The sequence below is a fragment of the Carcharodon carcharias genome, chromosome 10, assembly GCF_017639515.1.
Source record: "Carcharodon carcharias isolate sCarCar2 chromosome 10, sCarCar2.pri, whole genome shotgun sequence".
NCBI lineage: Eukaryota > Metazoa > Chordata > Chondrichthyes > Lamniformes > Lamnidae > Carcharodon > Carcharodon carcharias.
Genome location: NC_054476.1, coordinates 99,482,171 through 99,494,365, shown reverse-complemented (window position 1 = coordinate 99,494,365; position 12,195 = coordinate 99,482,171). Strand labels below are relative to the sequence as shown.

The following is a 12,195-nucleotide window of genomic DNA, read 5'->3' as shown; positions in this document are numbered from 1 at the left end:
TGAAAGTGTCTGTATGTGTGTGTGTCCGTGCGTGTGTGAGGGTGTCCGTGTTTGTGTGAATGTCCGTGCGTGTGTGAATGTCTGTGCGTGTGTGAATGTCCGTGCGTGTGAGAGTGTCTGTGCGTGTGAGAGTGTCCGTGTGTGTGAGAGTTTCCATGCGTGTGAGAGTGTCCGTACGTGTGTTAGAGTGTCCGTGCTGGCGAGAGTCTACGTGCGTGTGAGAGTGTCTGTGCGTGAGTGACTGTCTGTGCGTGTGAAAGTGTCTGTATGTGTGTGTGTCCGTGCGTGTGTGAGAGTGTCCGTGTTTGTGTGAATGTCCGTGCGTGTGTGAATGTCTGTGCGTGTGTGAATGTCCGTGCGTGTGTGAATGTCCGTGCGTGTGAGAGTGTCTGTGCGTGTGAGAGTGTCCGTGTGTGTGAGAGTTTCCATGTGTGTGGGAGTGTCTGTACGTGTGAGAGTGTCTGTACGTGTGAGAGTGTCCGTGCGTGTGTGAATGTCCGTGTGTGTGAGAGTGTCCGTGCATGTGAGAGTGTCCGTGCGTGTGTGAATGTCCGAGTGTGTGAGAGTGTCTGTGCGTGTGTGAATGTCTGTGTGTGTGAGAGTGTCCGTGAGTGTGAGAGTGTCCGTGCGTGTGAGAGTGTCCGTGCGTGTGAGAGTGTCTGTGCGTGTGAGAGTTTCCGTGTGTGTGAGAGTGTCCGTGTGTGTGAGAGTGTCTGTGTGTGTGTGAATGTCTGTGCGTGTGAGATTGTCTGTGCGTGTGAGAGTGTCCGTGCGTGTGAGAGTGTCTGTGCGTGCGAGAATGTCCGTGCGTGTGAGAGTGTCCGTGCGTGTGTTAGAGTGTCCGTGCTGGCGAGATTCTACGTGCGTGTGAGAGTGTCCGTGCGTGTGAGAGTGTCTGTGCGTGAGTGAATGTCTGTGCGTGTGAAAGTGTCTGTATGTGTGTGTGTCCGTGCGTGTGTGAGAGTGTCCGTGCATGTGTGAATGTCTGTGCGTGTGAGAGTGTCTGTGCGTGTGAGAGTGTCCGTGTGTGTGAGAGTTTCCATGTGTGTGAGAGTGTCTGTACGAGTGAGAGTGTCCGTGCGTGTATGAGTGTCCGTGCGTGTGTGTGTCCGTGCGTGTGAGAATGTCCGTGCATGTGAGAGTGTCTGTGCGTGTGAGAGTGTCCGTGTGTGTGAGAGTGTCCGTGCTGGTGAGAGTGTCCGAGCGTGCGAGAGTGTCCGTGCGTGTGAGAGTGTCTGTGTGTGTGTGTGTGTCCGTGCGTGTGTGAGAGTGTCCGTGCATGTGTGAATGTCCGTGCGTATGTGAGTGTCCGTGCGTGTGTGAGTGTCTGTGCGTGTGAGAGCGTCTGTGCGTGAGAGAGTGTCCGTGCGTGTGAGAGTGTCCGTGCATGTGAGAGTGTCCGTGCGTGTATGAGTGTCCGTGCGTGTGTGTGTCTGTGCGTTTGAGAGTGTCCGTGTGTGAGAGTTTCCGTGCGTGTGTGAGTATCTGTGTTAGTGTGTCCGTGCGTTTGAGAGTGTCCGTGCATGTGAGAGTGTCCGTGTGTGTGAGAGTGTCCATGCATGTGTGAGTATCCGTGTGAGAGTGTCTGTGCGTGTGTGAGTGTCCATGTGTTTGAGAGTTTCCATGCGTGTGAGAGTGTCCGTGCGTGTGAGACTGTCTGTGCGTGTGAGAGTGTCCGTGTGTGTGAGAGTGTCCATGTGTGTGAGAGTGTCCATGCGTGTGTGAATGTCCGTGTGTGTGTGAATGTCCGTGTGTGTGAGAGTGTCTGTGCGTGTGTGAATGTCTGTGTGTGTGAGAGTGTCCGTGAGTGTGTGAGTGTCCGTGCGTGTGAGAGTGTCCGTGCGTGTGAGAGTGTCTGTGCGTGTGAAAATGTCCGTGTGTGTGAGAGTGTCCATGTGTGTGAGAGTGTCTGTGCGTGTGTGAATGTCCGTGTGTTTGAGAGTGCCTGTGCGTGTGAATGTCTGTGTGTGAGAGTGTCCGTGAGTGTGAAAGTGTCCGTGCATGTGAGAGTGTCCGTGCGTGTGAGAGTGTCCGTGCGTGTGAGAGTGTCTGTGCGTGTGTGAATGTCCGTGTGTTTGAGAGTGTCTGTGCGTGTGAGAGTGTCTGTGCGTGTGAGAGTGTCCGTGCGTGTGAGAGTGTCTGTGCGTGCGAGACTGTCTGTTTGTGTGAATGTCCATGCGTGTGAGAGTGTCCGTGCATGTGTTAGAGTGTCCGTGCTGGCGAGAGTCTACGTGCGTGTGAGAGTGTCCGTGCGTGTGAGAGTGTCTGTGCGTGTGTGATGTCTGTGCGTGTGAAAGTGTTGTATGTGTGTGTGTCCATGCGTGTGAGAGTGTCCGTGCGTGTGAGAGTGTCCGTGCGTGTGAGAGTGTCCGTGAGTGTCTGTGCGTGTGAATGTCCGTGCGTGTGATAGTGTCTGTGTGTGTGAATGTCCATGCGTGTGTGAGAGTATACGTGCGTGTTAGAGTGTCCGTGCGTGCGAGAGTGTCTGTGCGTGAGTGAATGTCTGTGCGTGTGTGAGTGTCTGTGCGTGTGTGAATGTCCGTGCGTGTGATAGTGACTGTGTGTGTGAATGTCCATGCGTGTATGAGAGTATCCGTGCGTGTGAGAGTGTCCGTGCTGGCGAGAGTCTCCGTGCGTGTGAGAGTGTCTGTGCGTGACTGAATGTCTGTGCGTGTGAAAGTGTCTGTATGTGTGTGTGTCCGTGCGTGTGTGAGAGTGTCCGTGCATTTGTGAATTTCCGTGCGTGTGTGAGTGTCTGTGCGTGTGTGAATGTCTGTGCGTGTGTGAATGTCCGTGCGTGTGTGAATGTCCGTGCGTGTGAGAGTGTCCGTGTGTGTGAGAGTGTCCGTGCGTGTGAAAGTGTCCGTGCGTGTGTGAATGTCCGTGTGTGTGAGATTGTCCGTGCGTGTGAGAGTGTCCGTGCGTGTGAGAGTGTCCGTGCGTGTGAGATTGTCCGTGCGTGTGGGAGTGTCCGTGCGTGTGAGAGTGTCTGTGCGTGTGTGAGTGTCTGTGCGTGTGTGAATGTCCGTGCGTGTGAAAGTGTCTGTATGTGTGTGTGTCCGTGGGTGTGTGACAGTGTCCGTGCATGTGTGAATGTCCGTGCGTGTGTGAGTGTCTGTGCGTGTGTGAATGTCTGTGCGTGTGTGAATGTCCGTGCGTGTTAGAGTGTCCGTGCGTGTGAGAGTGTCCGTGTGTGTGAGAGTTTCCATGTGTGTGAGAGTGTCTGTACGTGTGAGAGTGTCCGTGCGTGTGTGAATGTCTGTGCGTGTGAGAGTGTCCGTGCGTGTGTGAATGTCCGTGCATGTGAGAGTGTCCGTGCGTGTGAGAGTGTCCGTGCGTGTGAGAGTGTCCGTGCGTGCGAGAGTGTCTGTGTGTGTGAATGTCCGTGCGTGTGATAGTGTCTGTGTGTGTGAATGTCCATGCGTGTGTGAGAGTATCCGTGCGTGTGAGATTGTCCGTGCTGGCGAGAGTCTCCGTGCGTGTGAGAGTGTCCGTGCGTGTGAGAGTGTCCGTGCGTGAGTGAATGTCTGTGCGTGTGAAAGTGTCTGTATGTGTGTGTGTCCTTGCGTGTGTGAGAGTGTCCGTGCATGTGTGAGAGTGTCCGTGCGTGTGTGAGTGTCCGTGCGTGTGTGAGTGTCTGTGCGTGTGAGAGCATCTGTGCATGTGAGAGTGTCTGTGCGTGTGAGAGTGTCTGTGCGTGTGTCAGTGTGTTTGAGAGTGTCCGCGTGTGTGTGTCGATGCATGTATGAGTATCCGTGTGAGAGTGTCTGTGCGTGTGACAGTGTCTGTATTTGTGAGAGTGTCCGTGCGTTAGAGTGTCCATGTGTGTGAGTGTCCGTATGTGTGAGAGTTTTCGAGCATGTGAGAGCATCCATGCGTGTGAGAGTGTCCGTGCGTGTGAGAGTGTCTGTGCATGTGTGAATGTCTGTGAGTGCTTGTGAGTGTCCGTGTGTGTGTGAGTATCCGTGTGAGTGTTTCCGTGCGTGTGTGAGTATCTGTGTTAGTGTGTCCATGTGTGTGAGAGTGTCCATGCGTGTGAGAGTGTCCGTGCGCGTGTGAGAGTGTCCATGCATGTGTGAGAGTATCCATGTGTGTGACAGTGTCCGTGCGTGTGAGAGTGTCCGTGCGTGTGAGAGTGTCCGTGCTGGCGAGAGTGTCCGTGCGTGTGAGAGTGTCCGTGCGTGTGAGCGTGTCTGTGCGTGAGTGAATGTCCGAGTGTGTGAGAGTGTCTGTGCGTGTGTGAATGTCTGTGTGTGTGAGAGTGTCCGTGAGTGTGAGAGTGTCCGTGCGTGTGAGAGTGTCCGTGCGTGTGAGAGTGTCCGTGCGTGTGAGAGTTTCCGTGTGTGTGAGAGTGTCCGTGTGTGTGAGAGTGTCTGTGTGTGTGTGAATGTCTGTGCGTGTGAGATTGTCTGTGCGTGTGAGATTGTCTGTGCGTGTGAGAGTGTCCGTGCGTGTGAGAGTGTCTGTGCGTGCGAGAATGTCCGTGCGTGTGAGAGTGTCCGTGCGTGTGTTAGAGTGTCCGTGCTGGCGAGATTCTACGTGCGTGTGAGAGTGTCCGTGCGTGTATGAGTGTCCGTGCGTGTGTGTGTCCGTGCGTGTGAGAATGTCCGTGCATGTGAGAGTGTCTGTGCGTGTGAGAGTGTCCGTGTGTGTGAGAGTGTCCGTGCTGGTGAGAGTGTCCGAGCGTGCGAGAGTGTCCGTGCGTGTGAGAGTGTCTGTGTGTGTGTGTGTGTCCGTGCGTGTGTGAGAGTGTCCGTGCATGTGTGAATGTCCGTGCGTATGTGAGTGTCCGTGCGTGTGTGAGTGTCTGTGCGTGTGAGAGCGTCTGTGCGTGAGAGAGTGTCCGTGCGTGTGAGAGTGTCCGTGCATGTGAGAGTGTCCGTGCGTGTATGAGTGTCCGTGCGTGTGTGTGTCTGTGCGTTTGAGAGTGTCCGTGTGTGAGAGTTTCCGTGCGTGTGTGAGTATCTGTGTTAGTGTGTCCGTGCGTTTGAGAGTGTCTGTGCATGTGAGAGTGTCCGTGTGTGTGAGAGTGTCCATGCATGTGTGAGTATCCGTGTGAGAGTGTCTGTGCGTGTGTGAGTGTCCATGTGTTTGAGAGTTTCCATGCGTGTGAGAGTGTCCGTGCGTGTGAGACTGTCTGTGCGTGTGAGAGTGTCCGTGTGTGTGAGTGTCCATGTGTGTGAGAGTGTCCATGCGTGTGTGAATGTCCGTGTGTGTGTGAATGTCCGTGTGTGTGAGAGTGTCTGTGCGTGTGTGAATGTCTGTGTGTGTGAGAGTGTCCGTGAGTGTGAGAGTGTCCGTGCGTGTGAGAGTGTCCGTGCGTGTGAGAGTGTCTGTGCGTGTGAAAATGTCCGTGTGTGTGAGAGTGTCCATGTGTGTGAGAGTGTCTGTGCGTGTGTGAATGTCCGTGTGTTTGAGAGTGCCTGTGCGTGTGAATGTCTGTGTGTGAGAGTGTCCGTGAGTGTGAAAGTGTCCGTGCATGTGAGAGTGTCCGTGCGTGTGAGAGTGTCCGTGCGTGTGAGAGTGTCTGTGCGTGTGTGAATGTCCGTGTGTTTGAGAGTGTCTGTGCGTGTGAGAGTGTCCGTGCGTGTGAGAGTGTCTGTGCGTGCGAGACTGTCTGTTTGTGTGAATGTCCATGCGTGTGAGAGTGTCCGTGCATGTGTTAGAGTGTCCGTGCTGGCGAGAGTCTACGTGCGTTTGAGAATGTCCGTGCGTGTGAGAGTGTCTGTGCGTGAGTGAATGTCTGTGCGTGTGAAAGTGTCTGTATGTGTGTGTGTCCGTGCGTGTGTGAATGTCCGTGTGTGTGAGAGTGTCCGTGCGTGTGAGAGTGTCCGTGCGTGTGTGAATGTCCGTGTGTGTGAGAGTGTCTGTGCGTGTGTGAATGTCTGTGTGTGTGAGAGTGTCCGTGAGTGTGAGAGTGTCCGTGCGTGTGAGAGTGTCCGTGCGTGTGAGAGTGTCCGTGCGTGTGAGAGTGTCTGTGCGTGTGAGAGTGTCTGTGCGTGTGAGAGTGTCCGTGTGTGTGAGAGTGTCTGTGTGTGTGTGAATGTCCGTGCGTGTGAGATTGTCTGTGCGTGTGAGAGTGTCTGTGCGTGCGAGAATGTCCGTGCGTTTGAGAGTGTCCGTGCGTGTGTTAGAGTGTCCGTGCTGGCGAGAGTCTACGTGCGTGTGAGAGTGTCCGTGCGTGTGAGAGTGTCTGTGCGTGAGTGAATGTCTGTGCGTGTGAAAGTGTCTGTATGTGTGTGTGTCCATGCGTGTGTGAGAGTGTCCGTGCATGTGTGAATGTCCGTGCGTGTGTGAATTTCTGTGCGTGTGTGAATGTCCGTGCGTGTGAGAGTGTCTGTGCGTGTGAGAGTGTCCGTGTGTGTGAGAGTTTCCATGTGTGTGAGAGTGTCTGTATGTGTGAGAGTGTCCGTGCGTGTGTGAATGTCCGTTTGTGTGAGAGTGTCCGTGCGTGTGAGAGTGTCCGTGCGTGTGTGAATGTCCGTGCGTGTGAGATTGTCCGTGCGTGTGAGATTGTCCGTGCGTGTGAGAGTGTCTGTGTGTGTGAGAGTGTCTGTGTGTGTGAATGTCCATGCGTGTGATAGTGTCTGTGTGTGTGAATGTCCATGCGTGTGTGAGAGTATACGTGCGTGTTAGAGTGTCCGTGCGTGCGAGAGTGTCTGTGCGTGAGTGAATGTCTGTGCGTGTGTGAGTGTCTGTGCGTGTGTGAATGTCCGTGCGTGTGATAGTGACTGTGTGTGTGAATGTCCATGCGTGTATGAGAGTATCCGTGCGTGTGAGAGTGTCCGTGCTGGCGAGAGTCTCCGTGCGTGTGAGAGTGTCTGTGCGTGACTAAATGTCTGTGCGTGTGAAAGTTTCTGTATGTGTGTGTGTCCGTGCGTGTGTGAGAGTGTCCGTGCATGTGTGAATGTCCGTGCATGTGTGAATGTCCGTGCGTGTGTGAGTGTCTGTGCGTGTGTGAATGTCTGTGCGTGTGTGAATGTCCGTGCGTGTTAGAGTGTCCGTGCGTGTGAGAGTGTCCGTGTGTGTGAGAGTGTCCGTGCGTGTGAAAGTGTCCGTGCGTGTGTGAATGTCCGTGTGTGTGAGATTGTCCGTGCGTGTGAGAGTGTCCGTGCGTGTGAGAGTGTCCGTGCGTGTGAGATTGTCCGTGCGTGTGGGAGTGTCCGTGCGTGTGAGAGTGTCTGTGCGTGTGTGAGTGTCTGTGCGTGTGTGAATGTCCGTGCGTGTGAAAGTGTCTGTATGTGTGTGTGTCCGTGGGTGTGTGACAGTGTCCGTGCATGTGTGAATGTCCGTGCGTGTGTGAGTGTCTGTGCGTGTGTGAATGTCTGTGCGTGTGTGAATGTCCGTGCGTGTTAGAGTGTCCGTGCGTGTGAGAGTGTCCGTGTGTGTGAGAGTTTCCATGTGTGTGAGAGTGTCTGTACGTGTGAGAGTGTCCGTGCGTGTGTGAATGTCTGTGCGTGTGAGAGTGTCCGTGCGTGTGTGAATGTCCGTGCATGTGAGAGTGTCCGTGCGTGTGAGAGTGTCCGTGCGTGCGAGAGTGTCTGTGTGTGTGAATGTCCGTGCGTGTGATAGTGTCTGTGTGTGTGAATGTCCATGCGTGTGTGAGAGTATCCGTGCGTGTGAGATTGTCCGTGCTGGCGAGAGTCTCCGTGCGTGTGAGAGTGTCCGTGCGTGTGAGAGTGTCTGTGCGTGAGTGAATGTCTGTGCGTGTGAAAGTGTCTGTATGTGTGTGTGTCCTTGCGTGTGTGAGAGTGTCCGTGCTTGTGTGAGAGTGTCCGTGCGTGTGTGAGTGTCCGTGCGTGTGTGAGTGTCTGTGCGTGTGAGAGCATCTGTGCATGTGAGAGTGTCTGTGCGTGTGAGAGTGTCTGTGCGTGTGTCAGTGTGTTTGAGAGTGTCCGCGTGTGTGAGTGTCGATGCATGTATGAGTATCCGTGTGAGAGTGTCTGTGCGTGTGACAGTGTCTGTATTTGTGAGAGTGTCCGTGCGTTAGAGTGTCCATGTGTGTGAGTGTCCGTATGTGTGAGAGTTTTCGAGCATGTGAGAGCATCCATGCGTGTGAGAGTGTCCGTGCGTGTGAGAGTGTCTGTGCATGTGTGAATGTCTGTGAGTGCTTGTGAGTGTCCGTGTGTGTGTGAGTATCCGTGTGAGTGTTTCCGTGCGTGTGTGAGTATCTGTGTTAGTGTGTCCATGTGTGTGAGAGTGTCCATGCGTGTGAGAGTGTCCGTGCGCGTGTGAGAGTGTCCATGCATGTGTGAGAGTATCCATGTGTGTGACAGTGTCCGTGCGTGTGAGAGTGTCCGTGCGTGTGAGAGTGTCCGTGCGTGTGAGAGTGTCCGTGCTGGCGAGAGTGTCCGTGCGTGTGAGAGTGTCCGTGCGTGTGAGCGTGTCTGTGCGTGAGTGAATGTCTGTGCGTGTGAAAGTGTCTGTATGTGTGTGTGTGTCCGTGCGTGTGTGAGAGTGTCCGTGCATGTGTGAATGTCCGTGCGTGTGTGTGTTCGTGCGTGTGTGTGTCTGTGCGTGTGAGAGTGTCAGTGCGTGTGAGAGTGTCCATGCGTGTGTGAGTGCCCGTGCGTGTGTGTGTCTGTGCGTTTGAGAGTGTCCGTGTGTGTGTGAGTGTCCATGCATGTGTGAGTATCCGTGTGAGAGTGTCTGTGCGTGTGACAGTGTCCGTATTTGTGAGAGTGTCCGCGTGAGAGTGTCCGTGTGTGTGAGAGTGTCCGTGTGTGTGAGAGTTTTCGAGCGTGTGAGAGTGTCCGTGCGTGTGAGAGTGTCTCTGCGTGTGTGAATGTCCGTGCGTGTGAGAGTGTCCATGCGTGTGTGAGTGTCTGTCTGTGTGAGAGTGTCCGTGCGTGTGAGAGTGTCCGTGCGTGAGAGAGTGTCCGTGCGTGTGAGAGTGTCCGTGCATGTGAGAGTGTCCTTGCGTATGAGAGTGTCCGTGTGTGTGTGCGTGTGAGAGAGTGTCCGTGCGTGTGAGAGCGTCCGTGCGTGTGAGAGTGTCCGTGCGTGTGTGAGTGTCTGTCTGTGTGAGGGTGTCCGTGCGTGTGAGAGTGTCCGTGTGTGTGTGTGTCTGTCTGTGTGAGAGTGTCCGTGTGTGAGAGTGTCCGTGCGTGTGTGAGTGTCCGTGTGTGAGAGTGTCCGTGCGTGTGAGAGTGTCCGTGTGTGTGAGAGTGTCCGTGCGTGTGAGAGTGTCACTGCGTGTGATAGTGTCCGTGTGTGTGAGTGTCCGTGCGTGTGAGATTGTCACTGCGTGTGAGAGTGTCTGTGTGTGAGAGTGTCCTTGCGTGTGAGAGTGTCACTGCGTGTGAGAGTGTCACTGCTTGTGAGAGTGTCCGTGAATGTGAGAATGTCCGTGCGTGTGAGAGTGTCCGTGCATGTGAGAGTGTCCGTGCGTGTGAGAGTGTCCATGCATGTGCACATATCCATTGTATCCACCTGTGACTGTGTGTGTGTCCAAGTCTGTTTATCTGTCTATGTGTGTGTGTATCTGTAGCTATGTCTATGAGTGCCCACGTGTGTGTGTCCATGTCAAATGTGTGAGAGAGAAACACACGATGGATACTCACGCACAAGCTCCCGGATGGTGACAGGCTGTGGCAGTGAGGCTGCTCCGCTCATTCCCGCCATATTAAAGGCTCTCACTCGGAAACGTAGCTTCTCCCCCGTGGGCAGATCGCAGATTAGGAGCGAGTTACAATCGATCAATCCTTCCTGAGCAGGTAGCCACTCATCCGCTAGGAAAGGGAAGGTAAGAGGAAGATAGGGATGCAAGAGTGACACAGAGAAGAGAGGGAGGGAAACAAGGAGAAAGGGCGGTAAGTGAGGAGACGGAACCACGCGATACATAGAGGAGAGGGGGAAGAAAATGAGGAGGGAAACGAGAGGGGGATGGAAATTAAGAGATGGAAGCAAGAGAGCCACAGAGGACTGAGGGAGGGAAACCCAATAGCGGACAGGCTGCGTACACAGCCCAGTGAAATACTCCAACCCAATAGCGGACAGGCTGCGTACACAGCCCAGTGAAATACTCCCACCTGATAGCAGACAGACTGCGTACACAGCCCAGTGAAATACTCCCACCCGATAGCGGACAGGCTGCGTACACAGCCCAGTGCGATATCCCCACCCGACAGTGGACAGGCTGTGTACACAGCCCAGTGCGATTTGCCCATCCTATAGCGGACAGGCTGCGTACACAGCCAAGTGAAATACTCCCACCCGATAGCAGACAGGCTGCGTACACAGCCCAGTGAAATACTCCCACCCGATAGCGGACAGGCTGCGTACACAGACCAGTGTGATTTGCCCACCCGATAGCGGACAGGCTGCGTACACAGCCCTGTGCAATACCCCCACCCGATAGCGGACAGGCTGCGTACACAGCCCAGTGAAATACTCCCACCCGATAGCGGACAGGCTGCGTACACAGCCCAGTGCGATATCCCCACCCGATAGCGGACAGGCTGCGTAGACAGTCCAGTGCGATATCCCCACCCGATAGCGGACAGGTTGCGTACACAGCCCAGTGCGATATCCCCACCCGATAGCGGACAGGTTGCGTACACAGCCCAGTGCGATATCCCACCCGATGTGGACAGGCTACGTACACAGTCCAATGCGATGTCGCCACCCGATAGCGGACAGGCTGCGTACACATCCCAGTGCGATTTCCCCACCCAATAGAGGACAGGCTGCGTACACAGCCCTGTGCGATGTCCCACCCAATAGCGGACAGGCTGCGTACACAGCCCTGTGCGATGTCCCACCCGATAGCGGACAGGCTGCGTACACAGCCCAGTGCGATATCCCCACCCGATAGCGGACAGGCTGCATACACAGCCCAGTGCGATATCCCCACCCGATAGCGGACAGGCTGCGTACACAGCCCAGTGCGATATCCCCACCCGATAGCGGACAGGCTGCATACACAGCCCAGTGCGATATCCCCACCCGATAGTGGACAGGCTGCTTACACAGCCCAGTGCGATTTCCCCACCCGATAGCAGACAGGCTGCGTAGAGAACCCAGTGCGATATCCACAGCAGATAGAGGACAGGCTGCGTACACAGCCCAGTGCGATATCCTCACCCGGTGCGGAATGGCTGCGTACACAGCCCAGTGCGATATCCCCACCTGATAGCGGACAGGCTGCGTACACAGCCCAGTGCGATATCACCATCCCATAGTGGACAGGCTGCGTACAAAGCCCAGTGCGATATCCCCACCCGATAGCGGAGAGGCTGCTTACACAGCCCAGTGCGATATCCCCACCCCATAGCAGACAGGCTGCATACACAGCCCAGTGCGATATCCCCACCCCATAGCAGACAGGCTGCATACACAGCCCAGTGCGATATCCCCACCCCATAGCGGACATGCTGCGTACACAGCCCAGTGCGATTTCCCGACCCAATAGCGGACATGCTGTGTCCACAGCCCTGCGCAATACCCCCACCCGATAGCGGACAGGCTGCATACACAGCCCAGTGCGAACTCCCCACCCGAGAGTGGACAGGCTGTGTACACAGCCCAGTGCGAACTCCCCACCCGAGAGTGGACAGGCTGCGTACACAAACCTGTGCGATATCCCCAGCTGATAGCAGACAGGCTGCATTCACAGCTCTGTGTGATATTCCCACCCGATAGCGGACAAGCTGCATACACAGCCCAGTGCGATATTCCCACCTGATAGCGGACAAGCTGCGTACACAGCCCAGTGCGATATCCCCACCTGATAGCGGACAGGCTGCGTACACAGCCCAGTGCGATATCCCCACCCAATAGTGGACAGGCTGCGTACACAGCCCAGTGCGATATCCCCACCTGATAGCGGACAGGCTGCGTACACAGCCCAGTGCGATATCCCCACCCAATAGCGGACAGGCTGCGTACACAGCCCAGTGCGATATCCCCACCCGATAGCGGACAGGCTGCGTACACAGCCCTGTGCGATATCCCCACCCGATAGCGGACAGGCTGCGTACACAGCCCAGTGCGATATCCCCACCCGATAGCAGACAGGCTGCTTACACAGCCCAGTGCGATATCCCCACCCGATAGCGGACAGGCTGCTTACACAGCCCCGTGCATTAGACCCACCCAATAGCAGACAGGCTGCGTACACAGCCCTGTGTGATACACCCAAACAATAGCGGACAGGGTGCATACACAGACCAGTGCGATATCCCCATCCCATAG

At 55.2% G+C, this 12,195-nt stretch overlaps 1 protein-coding gene across 3 annotated transcripts in view; it reads right to left on the bottom strand.

Moving 5' to 3' along the window:
• mybpc3 (myosin binding protein C3) overlaps window positions 1–12,195 on the bottom strand; it is a 1,308,988-nt gene that overhangs the window by 563,225 nt on the left and 733,568 nt on the right. For all 3 annotated transcript variants that reach the window (XM_041197987.1, XM_041197986.1, XM_041197988.1), the window contains one exon: window positions 9,564–9,731. In XM_041197987.1, the coding sequence (XP_041053921.1) occupies window positions 9,564–9,731 (168 nt within the window). The remainder of the gene's footprint in view (window positions 1–9,563; window positions 9,732–12,195) is intronic.